Source organism: Sceloporus occidentalis, unplaced genomic scaffold (assembly GCF_023333645.1).
Source record: "Sceloporus occidentalis isolate IW3139 unplaced genomic scaffold, rSceOcc1.0.p SCAF_9, whole genome shotgun sequence".
Lineage (NCBI taxonomy): Eukaryota > Metazoa > Chordata > Lepidosauria > Squamata > Phrynosomatidae > Sceloporus > Sceloporus occidentalis.
The window spans coordinates 17,273,872-17,291,562 of record NW_028316989.1 but is presented as its reverse complement, the minus strand read 5'-3'; the positions used below and the strand labels follow the sequence as shown (position 1 = coordinate 17,291,562).

General features: G+C 42.1%; 1 protein-coding gene across 4 annotated transcripts in view; it reads right to left on the bottom strand.

Moving 5' to 3' along the window:
* Window positions 1–17,691, bottom strand: part of LOC149306995 (galactosylgalactosylxylosylprotein 3-beta-glucuronosyltransferase 1) — a 76,312-nt gene that overhangs the window by 18,098 nt on the left and 40,523 nt on the right. Inside the window, exons 3-4 of one of the 4 annotated variants that reach the window (XM_089537537.1) lie at window positions 8,659–8,823; window positions 8,343–8,489 (exon numbers count right to left, since the gene is read on the bottom strand). In XM_089537537.1, the coding sequence (XP_089393663.1) occupies window positions 8,343–8,489; window positions 8,659–8,823 (312 nt within the window). Of the gene's footprint in view, window positions 1–8,342; window positions 8,490–8,658; window positions 8,824–17,691 lie in introns of those variants that run through there. The other 3 variants (XM_089537540.1, XM_089537539.1, XM_089537541.1) reach the window with 3 other exon arrangements.

Genomic DNA, 17,691 nt, shown 5'->3' with positions numbered 1-17,691 from the left:
TTTGGTTGTAATATAACAATAAGATAAAATTGTTTTGTTTTGTTTTAGAAAGTGGTGGTAAGAGATGAAATGAATTTTGGTGAGAAGAGCTATGAAGATTGCCGACAGGAATTTTAATCCAGTATGAATAACACAAGACCAAGGGAGCTGGGATAAGGAATTTAAATGAAAATGTATAGGGAAATGTATTATGTCAAGAACTATTATGGTTGTTGTTATGGTAATGATAAGACGTATTCAATAATACAAATTATTTTAAAAGAAAGCATTTTCCAGTCTGAATCCTGCACCCTGCAATCTGTCCATAATTTTGTAATTGTACTTGTGCCCTGTTTACTTTGCCTCCTTTCCCCTTCAGCTGTTGTTTCTTTTATGTTCATTTTAAGTTGTGAGAGCCAAACCAACACAGCAGGAACAATGGCTGATGCTACAAGTATATGCCAACCAATTTGAGAAAGTCAGGACAACAGTGAGTATATGTTGTGCCTATGGCATATATATAACAATAAGAGGGAGATCAGGTTATACAAATGCAAAGAAACAATTTTAATAGGGTGATTTAGATTAATATGTTTATCAGTTAAATAAAAGCAGAGACAAAGATACAATTGCAAACATCAACAGCCCAGAACAGTTTTTCTTCCAGGTGTAATGGACTGGATAAGGGGCAGACAAACTGAAGTCAAGACAAGACAAGATAAATGTGCTCCTGGTCAGTCGAAAAACAGAAATAGGAATCCAGCTTGTGGCAGATGGGGTTACACTCCCCCTGAAAACACAGGTTCGCAGTTTGGGGGCGCTCCTGAATTCAGCCCTGAGCCTGGAGTGCAGGAGTGCATTTACACAAATCAAACTCATGCTCCAACTGCACCCACTCCTGGAGAATTGAGATCTGAAAATAACACACACCTTGGTTACATCTCCTTTGGATTACTGGAATGCGCTCTATGTAAGGCTGCCTTTGAAAAGTGCTGACAAACTTCAGCTGGCTGAAAGAGCAGCAGCCAGAATGTTAGCTGGGGCTGGTTAAAGGGAATACACAACTCCCTTGTTGAAGTGCTGGTGATGACCCACAAAGTCCTATACACTAAGGTACACAGGCTATTTGAAAGACCGTATCTTCCTTTCATGAGCCTGTCTGTTGGGGGTGTTTTGATTTGTGTATTCCTGCATGGCAGGGGGTTGGATTGGGTGGTTGCTGAGGTCTCTTTCAACTATAATTCCATGAGCTAAGAGATCTTCTGGGGATCTTCTCTTTGTCCTCCACTTTCCCTGGCATATTCAATAGGAACAAAGGAAAGGGTCTTCTTGATGGCTGCTCCAAGACTTTGGAACTCCCTCCCTAGAGAGGCCTGGATGGCCCCGTCCTTGGTCTCCTTCCATCAGCATGTTAAAACATTTTTATGCCATCAGGTTTTTCGAAACAGACTAGGATGGGCTTTTAATGTTGCCTGGTGCTGTTTATATACAAATGTTTAAAATTCTTGTAATGAATTTTAATGTTTTAAATTTTTAATGGAAACCATAAGTGACATCATATCACTTCCTGCATGTCAGGAAACATCAGTGCATCTCTTAGGAGTCTCTCTCTCTCTCTCTCTCTCTCTGTGTGTGTGTGTGTGTGGGTATAGCTATGTGTGTAAAAATTGGCTTATGCACAGTTGCCCACACCTGGTCAAGAGCAATTTTCCACGTGCAGAGTTTTTGTCACAGGTATCCGTGCCAGATGCATTTTAACACAACTGTCTTCTTTACCTTTACTCAAATGATAAAAGTTCTGATTGAGATTGTATTGAGGCTTTTCCCAGCTATTTTGACTTCAAAAGAGAGAGAGAGAGAGAGAGAGAGAGAGAGTAGGTTTCATTTGAACCTTTATCTTTTGAAATTCTGCCTTTTGACAGAAAAGGGAAGACTCCCTAACGAAATAATTTTCTTCATATACCGGAAACCCTTTATTCTGTCATCTGTGAATAACTGATTTATCCTGACTCGCTGCCGCTGAGAAAGATAGTCATGTAGAAACACATCTGCCATGGGAAAAGCATGGGGAAAGCATCTGTCTATAAATATAAAACAGAACAAGATCAATGTGGTTCAGAGGCCGGTGTGCATTGGGCACACTTGATACGCATTGGAGAGTGCCATAGTGCATTGATAAAGCCCAGTGTGCATCAGGGCACTCATGCTGGTACCCTGATATGCATTTTTGCAATTCTCTAGGATGGTTCCATAGATCCTCTGCTATGTATTATGCAACATAGACTGTGATATAGAATTGAGGCCAGTGTTTGTAACTATATACTTGCTTCTGCTGGCATTAATGTGCCAGATGAAAACATCTGTATATAAAGGAGCCTATGTGAGAAATGCTCTATATGTTTGATGTTTGAAATTATGTTGTTGTATCTCTGCTTTTATGTATTTAATCAACAATTATTTTAATTTAAATCTATATTTTAGAACTTGTAGGCACTCCTAGGTTGGGATCTAAACTCTTGCTCTCTGCAAGGAGAGGAGTGGCTTAATGTATTTGTTGCTGCAATTTACAAAGACTGTGCAGGTGTATTTACTTGGTTAGCTTCCTCCTTCCCTTCCGGTTATTGTAGTGCCGGGGCTCATCCTTCACTCTGGCTGGATAGTCCTAAAGTGACAACCCAGTCCAAATTTAAAGTAGCCATTTAGCACCTCCTGAGACTCATGGTGAGATGAAGCACAACTTGCCTTGACCGTTTGCACATTTGTGAGGCTTGCAGGATGTTTTTCAGGGACAAAGGGCATCCAGTGAATGCACACATTTTTTTTTGGTAGTAGAGTTCAAAGATATATATATTTTATGTAATTAGCTAAAAAATTGCACTATTGACATAGCACATACAACCGCACTTTCAACAGGGAAGAAAAGTCTCATTAATCACAAAAACTGTGTTAAGAATGCATTTTAATTTCTGATCAGGTTGGGAGGTCTTGCAATTTGATGCAAAACAAGGATGGGAAGGCAGTGCAGGTGACGTTGAGGGAAATGCTGTGAAATGAGGATGGAGAAATGTTCATACAAGGTGGCAAGGGTCTCCCTTGAGTGTTTTGAAGGAGATGGCTATCTGAGCTTGGAAGGACTCATAATGCTCTTCTCACTGAAGGGCTGGGATCAATATGAAAGAGAGAGAAAGGCAGAGAGAGGGAAGAAGAGGAAACATACCCATCAACTGTCCTGATTTGGCAGCAATAGTCCAAATTAGTCCTCTGTCATCCCACTTTTTCAGCTGCTTTTAAAATGTCCCACTTTCTTTCTCCTCCTCCCTTTCCCCCCTTTGTTCTCAGATTACTTCAGATGCTGCAGGTGTTGAGTTCAATGTGCAAAAGTTAGTTTGATTCAATTAACTGAGTCGGGGGAAAACATACGAGGAGCTGAGTGTTGCCCTTTCCAACAGGCTCAAACAAAACCAAATGGCTGTGGCCACTTATGTGTTCTTCCTCATCTTTGCCATCTTGACTGCACCCTGATGCTGCTTGGCCACATGTGGCCCAGTTTTCATCTGTGTATGAAGTATGAATAAAGTATGAAGAAGCAAAAGGAAGAAATGGAGAAAGTAGCGGAAACAATTTGGCAGACTGGAATCCAGACTGAAGTGTTTCCTGCTTTGTCCTTTTCTCAAATCTGCCTTGCAAGAACACCTCTCTGTGGTTTGCCTCCATTCAGGCCTAGAAGTGAAGGGTATGGTGGGTTCTGAGTAAAAAAATTGTGAAACTGATCCAGCAATTCATAGGGAATTTATTTCGTAGCATGGCCTACTTATCTCCCCACTGAGATTGTTTGTGTGACTCATTTTGTGGCATCATCGGCATTTTTCCTTGGTGAGAAGTCCCATTGAACTCAAAGGCATTGGCTTCTGACTGGACATGTACAGGATTGCACTGTTAATTTCTGATCCGCACCTCATCCCACCCCCAGATATATCACAGGATGCCTTCTAAACCATCAAATCTTCTTTGATAGGGAACATCTCTGGGTTTTTGCAAGACATTTTTATCTACTCACTAGAAAAAAACCAACAAATCAAAACCTCCCTGCTAAATTTTGATATGAGGGGAAAAATGCCTTTGACATTCCTAGCTAGCTCTGCTTGTGTTTTTGTAAATAAAGCATGAATATTATGCCTGCACCGGAAGTCTCCAGTGCAGTCTCATTCAAAGGAAACCAAACACGGATTTTTGCCCCTGGAATTTCTTACTGAATTAAGAGATGGGGAGCATGCAAAACCAGGGAAACTCTACAGTGACTGAGTGTCAGCACTTTATGGATGCTCATTATACCATTTTCATTAGATCCCTCTAGCTTCTTCTCTTAGATTACTGGCATAAACTGACTAATAATCTCACTAGGGAAACCTGGGAATTGTTATCCAGGGGCTAGGGATCTCTAACAGAGAAGTCTCAGCATCCTTTTCAAATTACAGTCCCAAGTCTCTTTGGGAGAAACATGACAGTTCAGGTGGTAAAAAGAAACAGAGCTTGGAAAATTACTTCTAAAAGTAGTTATAGTTCTGAGCCTAGATACCATTAAAGTTGCTTAAAACAGAATGCTTATTTTGCCCATTTTGTAAAAGTGAATCAGGTTATTGTTTTGTCGTTACTTTTTAAAAAGGAAAACTGGAATCCTATAAGCCATTGGACTATGTTGCAAAGGTATACCCTTGTCTTGTCCATTTCATTGGCATCTCAAAACTCACAAAAGAGCACAAGGCACAGCATAAACCAGCTTGAACTTTATGATATTCACCATGGACCATTTAGCGAGGCAGCAATACAAAACTACAGAAGTAACTTGTAGTTAGTTACCCTGCAAATGGAGGGAGCTAATCCTTTATTAATTTACCAGCATAATGTTATATAATTAGGTCTTAGTTATTCCCAAAGAAATCAGTTATAAGTAACTAGTTATTTTTTTATTAGTTATTTCCAAGCTCTGAAACCAATATGTGTTTGTAGTCTGGAAGTATCCAGAAAGCATGGTTTTGTCTGTAGGGGAACAATGTCCAATTATTGGTTATTGTTGTGTGCTTTCAAGTTGTTTCCGACTGATGCAACCCTAAGGCCAATCTATCATGTGGTTTTCTTGGCAAGATTTGTTCAGAGCAGGTTTGCCATTGTCTTCCCCTGAGGCTGAGAGAGTGTGACTTGCCTAAGGTCATGGCTGACCAATAAAGTAAGGAAAATTGGGTTTCTGCAAAGTGCAAAAAATGAAAGAACGAAGCATGAAAAAGCAGATCACAGAGGCATGGAAGTCAATGACAAAAGCTAGCATTATGGCAAGAAGAAACAAATACAAACATAAAATCTGGTTATGATTATAGACTTTGGGCTTAGAAGGACCTCACCTGCTCTTGAGCCATAAATACATTGATGGCACTGAATGAATGCAATAATAGGATGAGGAAGATGATGATGTTGGTGATGATTACTATGATGCCTGCAATCACCAAAGCTCTTATCTGGAATAATCACAAGATTGCAATCTTCTTGTGGTTACAAAATAATAGCTGACCTGGTCACATTGCTGTCCTGAACTATTATTCTCAAAGGTCTAATTTAACAGATAATAGCCCCACAAGCCTATTCATTAGTTAAAGGTCAGAAATCTGGGCACTTTTGTTGTTGTTGCTGGCTTTGTTTTGTTTTTTCGCAGCGCTGAAAACACATCTTATTCTTTCCCAGTTGTCTACACCAAGAACGACCAACTGATTCATAGGCTTACCAACAGCCCCATCCATTTTTAACCCAAGGTCAGTAAAGCATTTGACCACAGTTTCGCTCCCACGGCAAATCAATTTTTGTTTTTCAAGGTTCTCTAGAGCAAACTGTTCTATACATCTGTGTTACAACATATTTCGGGTTTTGTGTGTCACAGAAAACTGGATCACATGTGAAACCACACATTTTCCATGACACGGGTGGAGAACCTCAAATTCCACGAGCTGAGTCTCCACTTCCTCGGGTCCAAATCTGTTCTTTTGGAGTTCTCCTTCCCCATCGTGGCACGCCTGGCAGTTTTTATATCTTTTATATTGGGTGTTTCTTATCATGAAAGGTTGAAATGCTCCCTTTACACTTTTTGTTGTTGTTTCACACCGTCACGTCATCTTCAAGTTATAGTGACCCCAAGGCAGCGTGGTGTAGTGGTTAGAGTGCTAGACGGCAACTCTGGAGATTAAGGTTCAATTCTTTGCTTGGCCATGAAATCCCCTGGATGTCCTTAGGCAAGCCACATGCTCTCAGCCTCATGGGAAGGCAATGGCAAACCTTCTCCGAAAAATAATGCCAAGAAAACCCCATGGTAGGTTTACTTTAGGGTCTCTGTAAGTCAGAAACAACCTGAAGGGACACAACAACAACAAGGTGAACCTATCATGGGGTTTTCTTGGCAAGTTTCTTCAGAGGGGGCTTGCCATTGCCATACTCTGAGGCTGAGAGGATGTGACTTAGTTACTGGCAATACAAACGTTTTCAGCTCATCTTTTCCAGCCACTAAATCAGTGGTTCCCAACCTGTGGGTTGGGACTCCTTTGGGGGTCGAATAACTCTTTCACAGGTGTTGCCTAAGACCATTGGAAAACATATATTTGCATATAGCAATGAAAATAATTTTATGGCTGGGGGTCACCACAACATGAGGAACTATATTAAAGGGTCACGGCATTAGGAAGGTTGAGAACCACTGCACTAAATGGACATGGAAAGGCACCCCACCCACAGATGGGTAAATGAATATGGGGAGAGAATGCCATTGAAACTGCTGAACATTTATGTCCTGCCAATGTGATCTAGGATCTCAGCCTGCATATGTATCAAGGGGGGGGGGGGGAAGGTGGAAGAAGCAGTCAGAAAATTAATAAGGGTTATAAATGGAAAAAGTCACCATCTCAACCCTCTGTAAAAGTCTTGAGTGTTGAGGTAGTGTAAATTTAGTTGAGATGTAAATCTTCTCTTCTTTCATTATAGCATGTAAGAAGAAATCTTTGGCCCATTACAGACAGCCAAAATAAAGCTGCTTCGAGTCACAGTGGAGATATGGTGTTTCAATGATGCATGCGTCCTAAGAGTCCAGAAGCCACACCAAAGTCACGCTCCAGTCATTAGGGCTGGAGCATGCCTTTGGTGTGACTTCTGGACTCTTAGGACACATGCATCATTGAAACACCATACCTCCACTGTGACTCAAAGCAGCTTTATTTTGGCTGTCTGTAACAGGCCATTAAAAATGTTTCTCCGCAGTAGGTGAGATGACAAGAGTGTGGGTGAAGACATGTACAAAAAATATTTTTTTAAAATCATTTGCACTGACATTGCACAGAAAAAACAACTACACTCATGTTTGCATAGAGACCTGCATGCTATACAGTGCAAAAGGTACTGTTTATTGATGTGAGAAACATGTAGAATTTTGCACAAAGACCCAAGTTGTTTCCCCCCACAAATAGTTTTTTTCACAAACCAGCCCCAGATTGTAAAGCATCAGTGGTTGAACCCTTTCTCCTTGGAGAGATCTCAATGTGTGCAAACTCTCTTCCTCATCCGAGATGAAAGCAAATTGAGAGTATCCTTTGCAGCAATAGATTTTAAGATAAATGCTCATCTGAAAGCCTCTAAAATAAAAGCCAGAGTTCAGAGTGGTTGCTTTTGTGAGACTAGGAGTGCATCCGTACACAATAAAAAGATCAGAAAGTCCCAGATTTTGTTCCTGTGCTTTCTGATTTTATTTTGGAGATTCTTGCACAGTTTGTTTATCGCAAAATATTTTTTGTCAGGTCCCACTATAAGCAGAGGCTATGTTGATTTATTTTAACCCAGTGTGGTGTAGTGGTTTGAGCGCAGGACTTGGACTCTGGAGATCGGGTTCGATTCCTGGCTCAGCTGTAGAAACATACTGGGTGACTGGGCAAATCACACACACCCTGACCTCCCAAAACCCATGATAGGTTTGCTTTAGGGTCAGTCAGAAAACTTGAAGGCACAGAACACCAACGACAAATGAATCACAAAGAACAGGAACAAAATCTGGGATTTTTCAGCCAGACTGGATACGCTCTGCTGCAATTCCCGGAATCCCCAAGCCACCATGCTGGTGGATTCTGGGATTTATAATCCCAAAATGCACTTCTCCCCAGCTCTGAACAAACTCAAAGAATGCCAGAATAGTGGATGATCATGGGCTGTTGGAGGATGATAGGAAGATGTCCATGGGAGAGATAAGACTATGCCGTTGAACAGTGATGGGGAAAAGAAGGAGGAGGAAAAGGAGGCAAGAGGAGGGCACATTTGGCATAGGCTGGTGGCTTTCTCCTCACCCTTGTGCACGGCAAGCAGTGGCGCAATGGTGCTCTGGTGCCAGACGGTGATTAGCAGCGTCCAGGGCAGCACTATCAGCACGATAGCCAGGATGTCTCGTCGCTTCGGCATCTCCAGGACTGACGGGGTCCACGGCTCCTCATTACCTGACAGCGAAAACCCCAGAGACAGAACAGCAGAGCACATGGAGAACAGAAATAAATGGGCAAGAAAGAACAAGAAGAGAGAGAGAAAAGGAAGGAAGGAAGGAAGGAAGGAAGGAAGGAAGGAAGGAAGGAAGACAGACACAAAGGTGAGGCAGCTCATAGGTCTTACCAGCGCTCACAACCCACCCATTGCAGAAGCAGGGTTGCAGAGGCCGCTGCCACAGAGGAAGGGGCAGCTTGCCACCGAGGGGGAGAGGGAGACCTCTCAGGTAGGGGGACACAGCGTCACGAGACTGGCACAGTGAGGATTTCAAGGTCCCCTTGGGAAGACGGCCTGCAAGGCAAAGGAGAAAGGAATAGGCAGAAAGAAGGGCTAAGGGATGGGGAAGGATGACTGTTTAACTTGCTGTGGCTGGCCTAGCTGGTAGATGGTCAGCCAGTAGACTTGCCAGGTCAGGACTATCCTAGACCTTGACATTTTAGCACTAAAATTTTCTTGCCCTTGACATGTGTATTTTACTGATTCCTGTTCCCATTCCTTGTAGCAATGTTTTAACCTTTATATTGTAGTTGTTTTCTCTTGTATTGTGATGTTTTTAACCCTTGTAAGCCGCCTTGATCATCTCTATGGAAAGGCGGGGTAAAAATAAATATTATTATTATTATTATAAAAACTGGAGACCTAGCAGTTATTTGGATGGTGAAAATAATCCTGGTAGAATGTGGGTTGAATCTTCATTTTGACATGCATGTTGAATGTACCTGAGTAAGGACTTTATCACATTACCTTTTAACCTGACAGCAGCCTAGTGGGTTGCAACCAGGATGCGGCATGGAGGCAAGGATTATTGCACTGTAAATTGCCACTGAATTACCGGGCACCAGCATCCTGTATCCCAGCCGTGCTCAGCCGGCCCGTTTTAAAACTCAGGGAGCTTTTGTCTTCAAAATGGGGCCAGCTGAGCACAGCTGGGACATGCGACGCTGGCGCCTGGCAATTCAGCAGCAATTTACAATGTAATAATCCCCACATCCATGCCACATCCTGGCTGCAGCCCATTAAGGTAATGCGATAAGGTCCTACGGTTTGAGGGGGGGGGGCTGCCAAAAATCCCACATAATTGATCTCAAGTCCCCCCCCCCCCCCCGAGTTTTCCTAAAAGATTCACATTGTCAGCTCATTGCAAATACTCAGGATAAACCAGGATAGAACTCTGTGTGCCATTGATTATTCAGAACTGGATATTTCAATTTTCTGTTTCATTCTTGCTGTAAACCTCACATGGCATATTTATTAATAGATCAGTGAAATTATATATATATATAAATTATTGGTTTGGATACTTAATTGGCTTCCGTTAATTAACAGGGAATATTAAGGGAATGTCAGATGCTCTTAAAGCAGCAGAGACAAATCTGGGGTGTGACAAATGTTTCAGTTGTAAATATTGCCATTTAGCTGACAGAGGTAGCTTAAACTGCTCTTATAAAATTGAAAATGGCAAAAGGTCCTCATCAGCACCAAGTATCAGATTTAAGGTAACAATCTCATTGTCGGCCCATGCCTTCCTTACATTCCTTATCAATTTGCAAATCTAGATTCTCCCATAAAGTCAATTTGGCATGAGTGCATGGGTCAAACTGCAATTGACGAGACAAGGGAGATATTACAAGAGAAAGCCCCTGGCGATGCCATTAAGCATGATACTGTAAGCATCAAACACAGTATGCCATTCAAATCAAAAACAGCAAGTCTAACAAATGAGGAAAATAAACACACACACACATTTTAAGGCAGTTCTCTCTTTTCTGCATCATGTGGGCTGGAGAAAATGGCCGAAGCCCTGAAAGCAAGCATGCCTCAAGATCTGGATCCCTGTTAATGATAGGAGAAGGACACTGAGCATGCAAAAAGAGCCTAGCCTTTCTCTGCTGAGTGACAGCCTTGCTTTCACCAGTCTGCAAGTGAAGACGAATCTGTCCAGGTCTCTGTACCGCTCAGTATTACAAACATAAGAAGAGCCATATTGGAACCGTATCCAAAGGTATATCCAGTCCAACACCCTTTGCTTGAAATTGCCCACCAGTTGTTTTTGGGAAGCTCACACATGCCACAGGATCATAATAGTACCGTCTCACTTGTCTTACCCAGCAACTGATACACAGAAGTATATTGCATCTGATCCTAGAGATAATAGGTTGCTATCTTGGGTAGTAGTCATTGATAGTCTTTGTTTTTATTGTTCTAAGTAAACTCTGATTTATGGTGAACATTGGGTTTTCATGACAGATTTTTTCAGGGGAGATTTGCCATTATCTGCCTCTTGGGATGAGAGAATCTGACTTGTCCAACATTACCTGGTGGGTTTCTAATACCCAGAATTTGAATCATGATCTGTTGGAGTTCTAGTCCAACACTCAAACCACAATACCACACTGACACACATCTTTATCATCCATGAAATTATGCAATCTTCTTTTAAAACAAAGCCCCAAGGCTTCCAATCCAGCTTTCAAATTGCCAAGCTCCTTCCTAATAAGACCATCATTTGGTAGCTTCTCACCTTTCATATGTTATTTCCCCCATTCTACAAGGTTGGAATACCACTTTTAAAGGTTAGTAACTGGCACTAAGAGCAGTAAATAAAAAATACACTGGTGCTTGGGGCACCAACCCTTTTGCTTTTGAATCCACCTACCCCAGATTGAGGCCCCATTTCTACCCTGAAAGCTTATCTCAAATTGAAGCTGGGCTAAAAAAAGAGGTCCCTCTCTTGCTTTAAATGTTGCTGTAGCCACATCTTGTGGCAGTGAATTCCACAGTTTAATGAGACCGTGAGACTGCTGGCATATCACTCAATGGGAGATCAGTTGGCATAAAATTGGCTCATATACATCTACTCATATACACAGACTGTGGCAGATTTAAAAAGAATAGTTGCACTTGAATCAGAAACACAAAGCTTATTGTAGTTGGAAAGAGGATAATGCAAGTGATCATTGCATGCATGCTGGGTCTACTGCTGAGCAGTAACTCTGAGATTATAGATGATCATAGTTGAAACCTGGGATGTCTGTGACCAAGCTACATCAGAATGTGGTCAAGATGGCTAAGGTCATTAATGAGGAAGAATAAACAAGTTAGAGCATATTACATCCCGCTTTGAATCCCATTGTGGGAGAAGGGTGGGATAGAAATGGAAAATAAATAGGAGAAGTGGCAGCAGTTTGCTTTTGTCTGAGCCTACTGAGAACAGCAAGATTGCACCCTCGCCTTTCTTTTCCTTACTGCTGAGTTATTTAGTGCAAACTACTTTTGCACTCATTTTGCAGCAACTGAAGTAAGCTGAGGACAAAGGGGAAACGTGAGAGGAAGAAAGAAAAACAGGGGCATTCCAAAAGCAGCTGAGAAAGTGGGATGACAAGGGGTCAGTTGGGACTTTGTCCCTGCTAATCTGGGACAGTTAGAGGAGATGGTATGCTGCTTTATCTTCAAACTGAAATTACACTGGACAGCCTGGCTCTCTGGCACCTGAGAGAGACTGACACAACTGAAAGTGGGAGGATTTTCCCTCTTTCCGACTTTTATGGTCTGGATGCTTTACTTGGCATCTGTCAGACCTATCTATCTATCCATCCATCCATCCATCCATCCATCCATCCATCTTGACAGCTAAACCTGTTTGTTCATTTATTAATGCTTGTACCAAAGGCCATTTGCATACATAGTGTTAAAGTGCAATGCAACATGTAAAAACAGCATACTAAAAGTACAACATAAACTGCACAACAATCTTGCCTATAAAGTATTTAAAATTCAGTTTGGTAAAACACGTTTAGCTCTCTCTCTCTCTCTCTTTATACACACACACACACACGCACACACACGCACACACACGCAGCCCACTTGGGCCCCAGGTGGCCTTTCAGACCACAAGGGCCTTGTAATTTGCACCCGCTTCCCCTCTGCCTCATTGGTCCTGCACATGAAAAAGTACTTCTTTCACTTTGCCACAGCCTCCCATTGTTGAGCTTCAATAGAATCATAGGACTCTTTGGATTGCAACTCCCAGCAGCCTTGGGCAGCTGGTGAAGAATGCTGGGAGTTTCATTCCATCAATATCCAGAGAGCCACCTGATTTCCACCCCAGCAAAAAGAGAAGCAGAAATAGTCCTCTCCCTATTTGCTACACATCCTGGATAATTTTATAGAACCGTAACATCTTCCCCCTTACTCATTTTTTGTCTAAGCTAAAAAGCTCCAGACGCGGTTACCTTTTTTCACAGGGAACTTGCTCCAGCTCCTTGATCGTGTGTCTTGCCCCTTTCTGCACTTTCCTCAGCCCCTGTGATACCCTTTTTTGAAGTGTGGCAACCAGCGCTCTGCAGAGGATTCCAAGCCTGGTCATGCTGCAGCTTTGCAGAAACGTTGTACTACAAAGACATTACAACAGGGGCAGTTTTCATTTACCTTGGCGACATGTAGCTCGGCTCAGCAGCAAAGAAGAGAATCAGGGAAATGACAAAGGGGAGGGCAAGTGATAGTACTTAGGGGATAACCAAAGAGGGCAGTGGGCTTGATATCGAAGTGCTGTGAATAGGAGGTGAGACGTTGCTTTAAAAAGAGAATGGTGATGAGTAACGTTGCCAAGTGTCCCTTATAATGGATGCTTTTATTTGAGGACAGAAAACTTGTCCTTTACAAGGTGGGCAGGTATCCCTAAATAATAATAATAATAATAATAATAATAATAATAATAATAATAATAAATTAGCTTACTTGCTGTTCACCGCTATGATCTTTGGAATAGCGGTATATAAATAAAACAAAATAATAATAATAATAATAATAATAATAATAATAATAATTTTTATTTCCTTGATGCAGGATGTCTCTCATTTGAGGACCAGAAAGCTTGTACCTTATATCTTGTTGTTGTTGTTGTTGTGTGTCTTCAAGTCACTTCCAACTTATGGCGACTCTAAGGTGACCTTATCATGAGGTTTTCTTGGCAGGATTTGCCCAGAGGAGGTTTGCCATTGCCTTCCTCTGACATTGAGAGCATGCGGCTTACCCAAGGTCACCCAGTGGGTTTCATGGCTGAGCATGGAATCGAACCCTGGTCTCCAGAGTCCTAGTCTAATGTTCAAACCACAGTGCCATGCTGGCTCTACAGGGCTGGCAGGCATCCCTTATTATAAGGTATGCTTCTTATTTGAGAGTGGGACACTTTTTCATTTTATATAGGCTGAACAAGATGGCAAAAAATCCCATCGCATTGTGTGTAGGCCCTTCATAAAGGCAGAAATGTGCGCATAATTTAATGTATGAATCTGGTCGGTATGTTAATTTTGCAGAAACATGACTAAGTTAACTGAAATCAGTACTTCCATTTGGCATTTAGATAGAACACAGACTTGTTAATAGCTGTTTCCTGATTGTCAGCCCTGGAGGTCATGAAGCTCAACACTCCCTTATTGCTGTTTTGAAAAACTGGTGGCAATGCTACTCTAAGCTTATGCAGAATGAGTGGGACAAAAGAAGTCTGCTGAACCTGTGCCTATTCCTATGGGCATGTCATGAGTGCTTTTCCTATTTGATGGGAGAGTACCTCTGAACATGGACAGAAGGTCCCTGTCAAGTTTGTCAGCTACATAGAAGGCAACAGACAACACTTTATAAATATACTGTATTAGCAAAGTGTTTTGGCTTCTGCTCAAATTAAAAGTGAGTTTCATCTAAGGTGACAATTTAGGACACTGGCTAGAACCTTGGATGCTGCTCACTTTTATTTTGAGCAACTGAAGAAGGCAGAGGCTGAAACCATTTGCTAATATATTTATAAAGCTTTGCTTGTTAACTACTCCAATAAATATGCATTTTAAGTCATTAGCTGCATTCTTCTGGGATCTGGAACAAACTTGTCAGAAGGGCCATTTGTTTCCTTTTAAACTGCCTGATCATTTCCCATCTATTTATTTACATTTTAAAAAAACCCACACAGTTAAAGAATAGAGAAATGTCTAAAATGGTGACCCAAATTCTTCCGCCACCACACCACCTTTGCAGCTTTAAGATCCTATTTTAATGATGAAGGGCGAGGAGAAGAACCAAATGTATTTAACAAACTCCTTCCCCATGCTAGTCTATGGCAGAAAATCAGGACCGTGGACAGAGACCCTGGAAAGTGAACTGAGCTCTAACTTGACTAGTTTGGTGACATCTGATTTATAGATCAGACCCTCAGAACTAATAAAGACCAACAAAGCCAAGGTAATGCCATATTGAAAGCTATTTTTACCTGTTCTCCTCTAGAAAAACTCTCAAGATAATGTAAGGGTGGGAAAGAAGCCACTGTCCCTGAATGTTGGAAATCCTTTTTTAGCTGGCTGACGTCCCGGAGGTTAGTTCTACAGACTTTTATTCTTCCTAAGATGCAACATTTCTCACCTTCAGACCTGAGCAGAATATTGCTTCTATCCATGTTGTTAATCAACTTGGTTCTGCTCATGTATGGCTGATTCCCATGATTCCCATGAGCTCATACTGATGTGAAGTTATAAAACCTTTGCTGTAATCAATTAAATGGCCTCTCTTGAGAACAACAAGCTTTGGCATGTCCATACTTCTCTTGGAAGGCTCATCCTTGATCAATGGTAATATTTGCTTGTAAATTTTGACCAGTGAAATAAAACTCTGGCCAGAGGACCACTGTGGGCTTTAGATTTTCCCTCTTTGACTTTCCAAGCTAGGTCAACTCTGCTTTAATACAGAGACCTCAACGCTTTCCTGTGATGAGTTTATAATGGATTTTATCCTCTTGTCCCCCATGGATTGTAGGTAAACCACACAACTGTTTTCTTTCATTTTATCAGTTTGATCAGTTTCTCTCCTACCTTTGTTCTTTAACAAAGAAACATCCTGGATCAGTAGTTTTTTGTGGGTTTTTTGGGTTATGTGGCCATGTTCTAGAAGAGTTTATTCCTGACGTTTTGCCAGCATCTGTGGATGGCATCTTCAGAGAATGAAGATGCCAGCCACAGATGCTGGCAAAACGTCAGGAATAAACTCTTCTAGAACATGGCCACATAGCCTGAGAAACCCACAAAAAACTATGGATGCTGACCATGAAAGCCTTCGACTTCACATCCTGGATCAGCTTTTCCTTTTAGAGCTGGTAGACCAGAAGACTCATGCTGACTGGGCTAATGGGAATTGCAGTCCTTTGGGGTACTGTTTGCTTTGAGAGAGGCCGCTCTAGATTGTCCCCCAGTCACTTTCCTTCTTGCAATTTGCACCCCCTTCCTTCCATTTTCTGTGCCTCAAAGTCCCAAGGCCCAGAGTATAATAAACTGCCACAGAGTCTTCGCTCTGATTCTCTAGGATGGGTGTACACAAGATTTAAGCAGGTCTGTATTTTATCATGGGGTTATCTTGGTAAGTGCTGTTCATCACTTAGATGATAATGCAGGGGGTGGACAGTTTGCAAACAGAGAAAAGCAGTTATGTTCAGTTGCTCTGGGCCAAGGTAAGAAGATAGATCAAAACTATGGGTAACTGCCTTGCAGTTGAAGGCGAAAAAGATATGCAGAGATAGGGCCCTCATCATCTAAAGCAAAATTTGGGGCAGTTTGAGATTACAGTCCTTAGACCCCCTCCCCTGACTGTGGGAACTGGGAATTGTAGTTTTACAACATGTTCCATTTCCAAACTCTGATCTTCATGTTTGGAAAGCATATGTAACTGGCAAAGGTTGCTTGGATTTCAGAAGACACCTGTGAGACACAACTGCTACCACCATCAAGGGAGTTCAGACAATGAGACTACAGAAACCAGGCACAAAGAAAAAACACAAATATTAATGGGGTAGGATCCTGTTGCTTAAGCTCAGCTACATTATGCGTGATGCTAGGGTCCCTCCAGTGGTGGCTGGTGGTGGCTTACATGTCAGTGGACTAGTGAGTCCACTTCAGGGCTTAGTCCAAACTTTGAAGAAGATATTTAAAATCCTGAAGCTATTTTGGAAGACTGGGGTCATCACCTGTAACAGTTCCTTTACACTTCAGACTAAATCATAGAGAGAGTGCCTTACTGCTCCTTGGCACAGGACTCACTACTGCCCACAAGCAAAACAAGAGTGGGTTTGAAAGTGTCTCCCTGCTCCGTCCAAGAATGAGCAAAGAAGGAGAGAGAAAACCCTTGCTGTTTCTGCCTGGACCCATTCAGTTATTGCTTTCCTTTGAATTGGCTCAATTATTGATTCTCTTTTTAATAGACTCTAGAATGTTTTCATTGTTCGCCCAGTCAGTTGTCAGCTACTCCAGTTTTCTGCAAAAGAAGGGTTCACAAGCAGTCAGCTCTATTCTGGGTGCTTTGTTTGTGATCATGACCCCAACCATGAACTAATGCCAGTGGTTGCATTTTTTCCCATGCTCACACGGAAATGTTGAAAGAAGGCAAAGCAATTCAGCTGGCTTTTATAAGCAGTGGCAGGTTTGCCCCTGCGTCCTAACATTTTTTCCCCCAGCTGCTGCCACCATCCACTTCTAAAGCATCCCAATATTCAGTAAACACATCTTGGGTCAGCAGGGCTCTCCCTCATCTCACATACCCCTCAGTTTGCAGGAATATACTTGCCCCTGCTGGATGAGATTTAGGGATCATGGGAGGTATTGTAGAAAAGTGAAAATGTAACATCTCATCCTCATGGTTACTATAAAACAGACACACATGCCAATAGGGCACCAGTACAGCAGAGGCTAGACTTGTTATGTGAGGATGAAATCATTGAGGATGCAGATTTACCACCATCTAATGGAAAATCTCCTCTGAAGAAATCTTGTCAAGAAAAACCCGTGACAGGTTTGCCTTAAGGTCGCCATAAGTCAGAAAGGACTTGAAGGCACACAACAATTGCAGTGCTATGTGCCGGTTTTCAGTATCAAACTCTTGGAAACGCCTGGGTCTCAGCCAGTGCCACCTTAACACCAGTCTACAAGGGTGTCACAGATAGTGGCCCCAGAGTTGTAGGTTGCCCATGAAAAGATAGCAAGGAGGCCACAGGTCTAACCTATGTATGTAAGGATTGCCAGAGCTTGGAAGCAATCACCAAGGAGGTCCTCTCCAATGTTTCCATCACATGTACGTTTGAAGGTGGTGGGAAAGAGAGAGAGAGAGAGAAGGGCCTCTGCTGAAGATCTC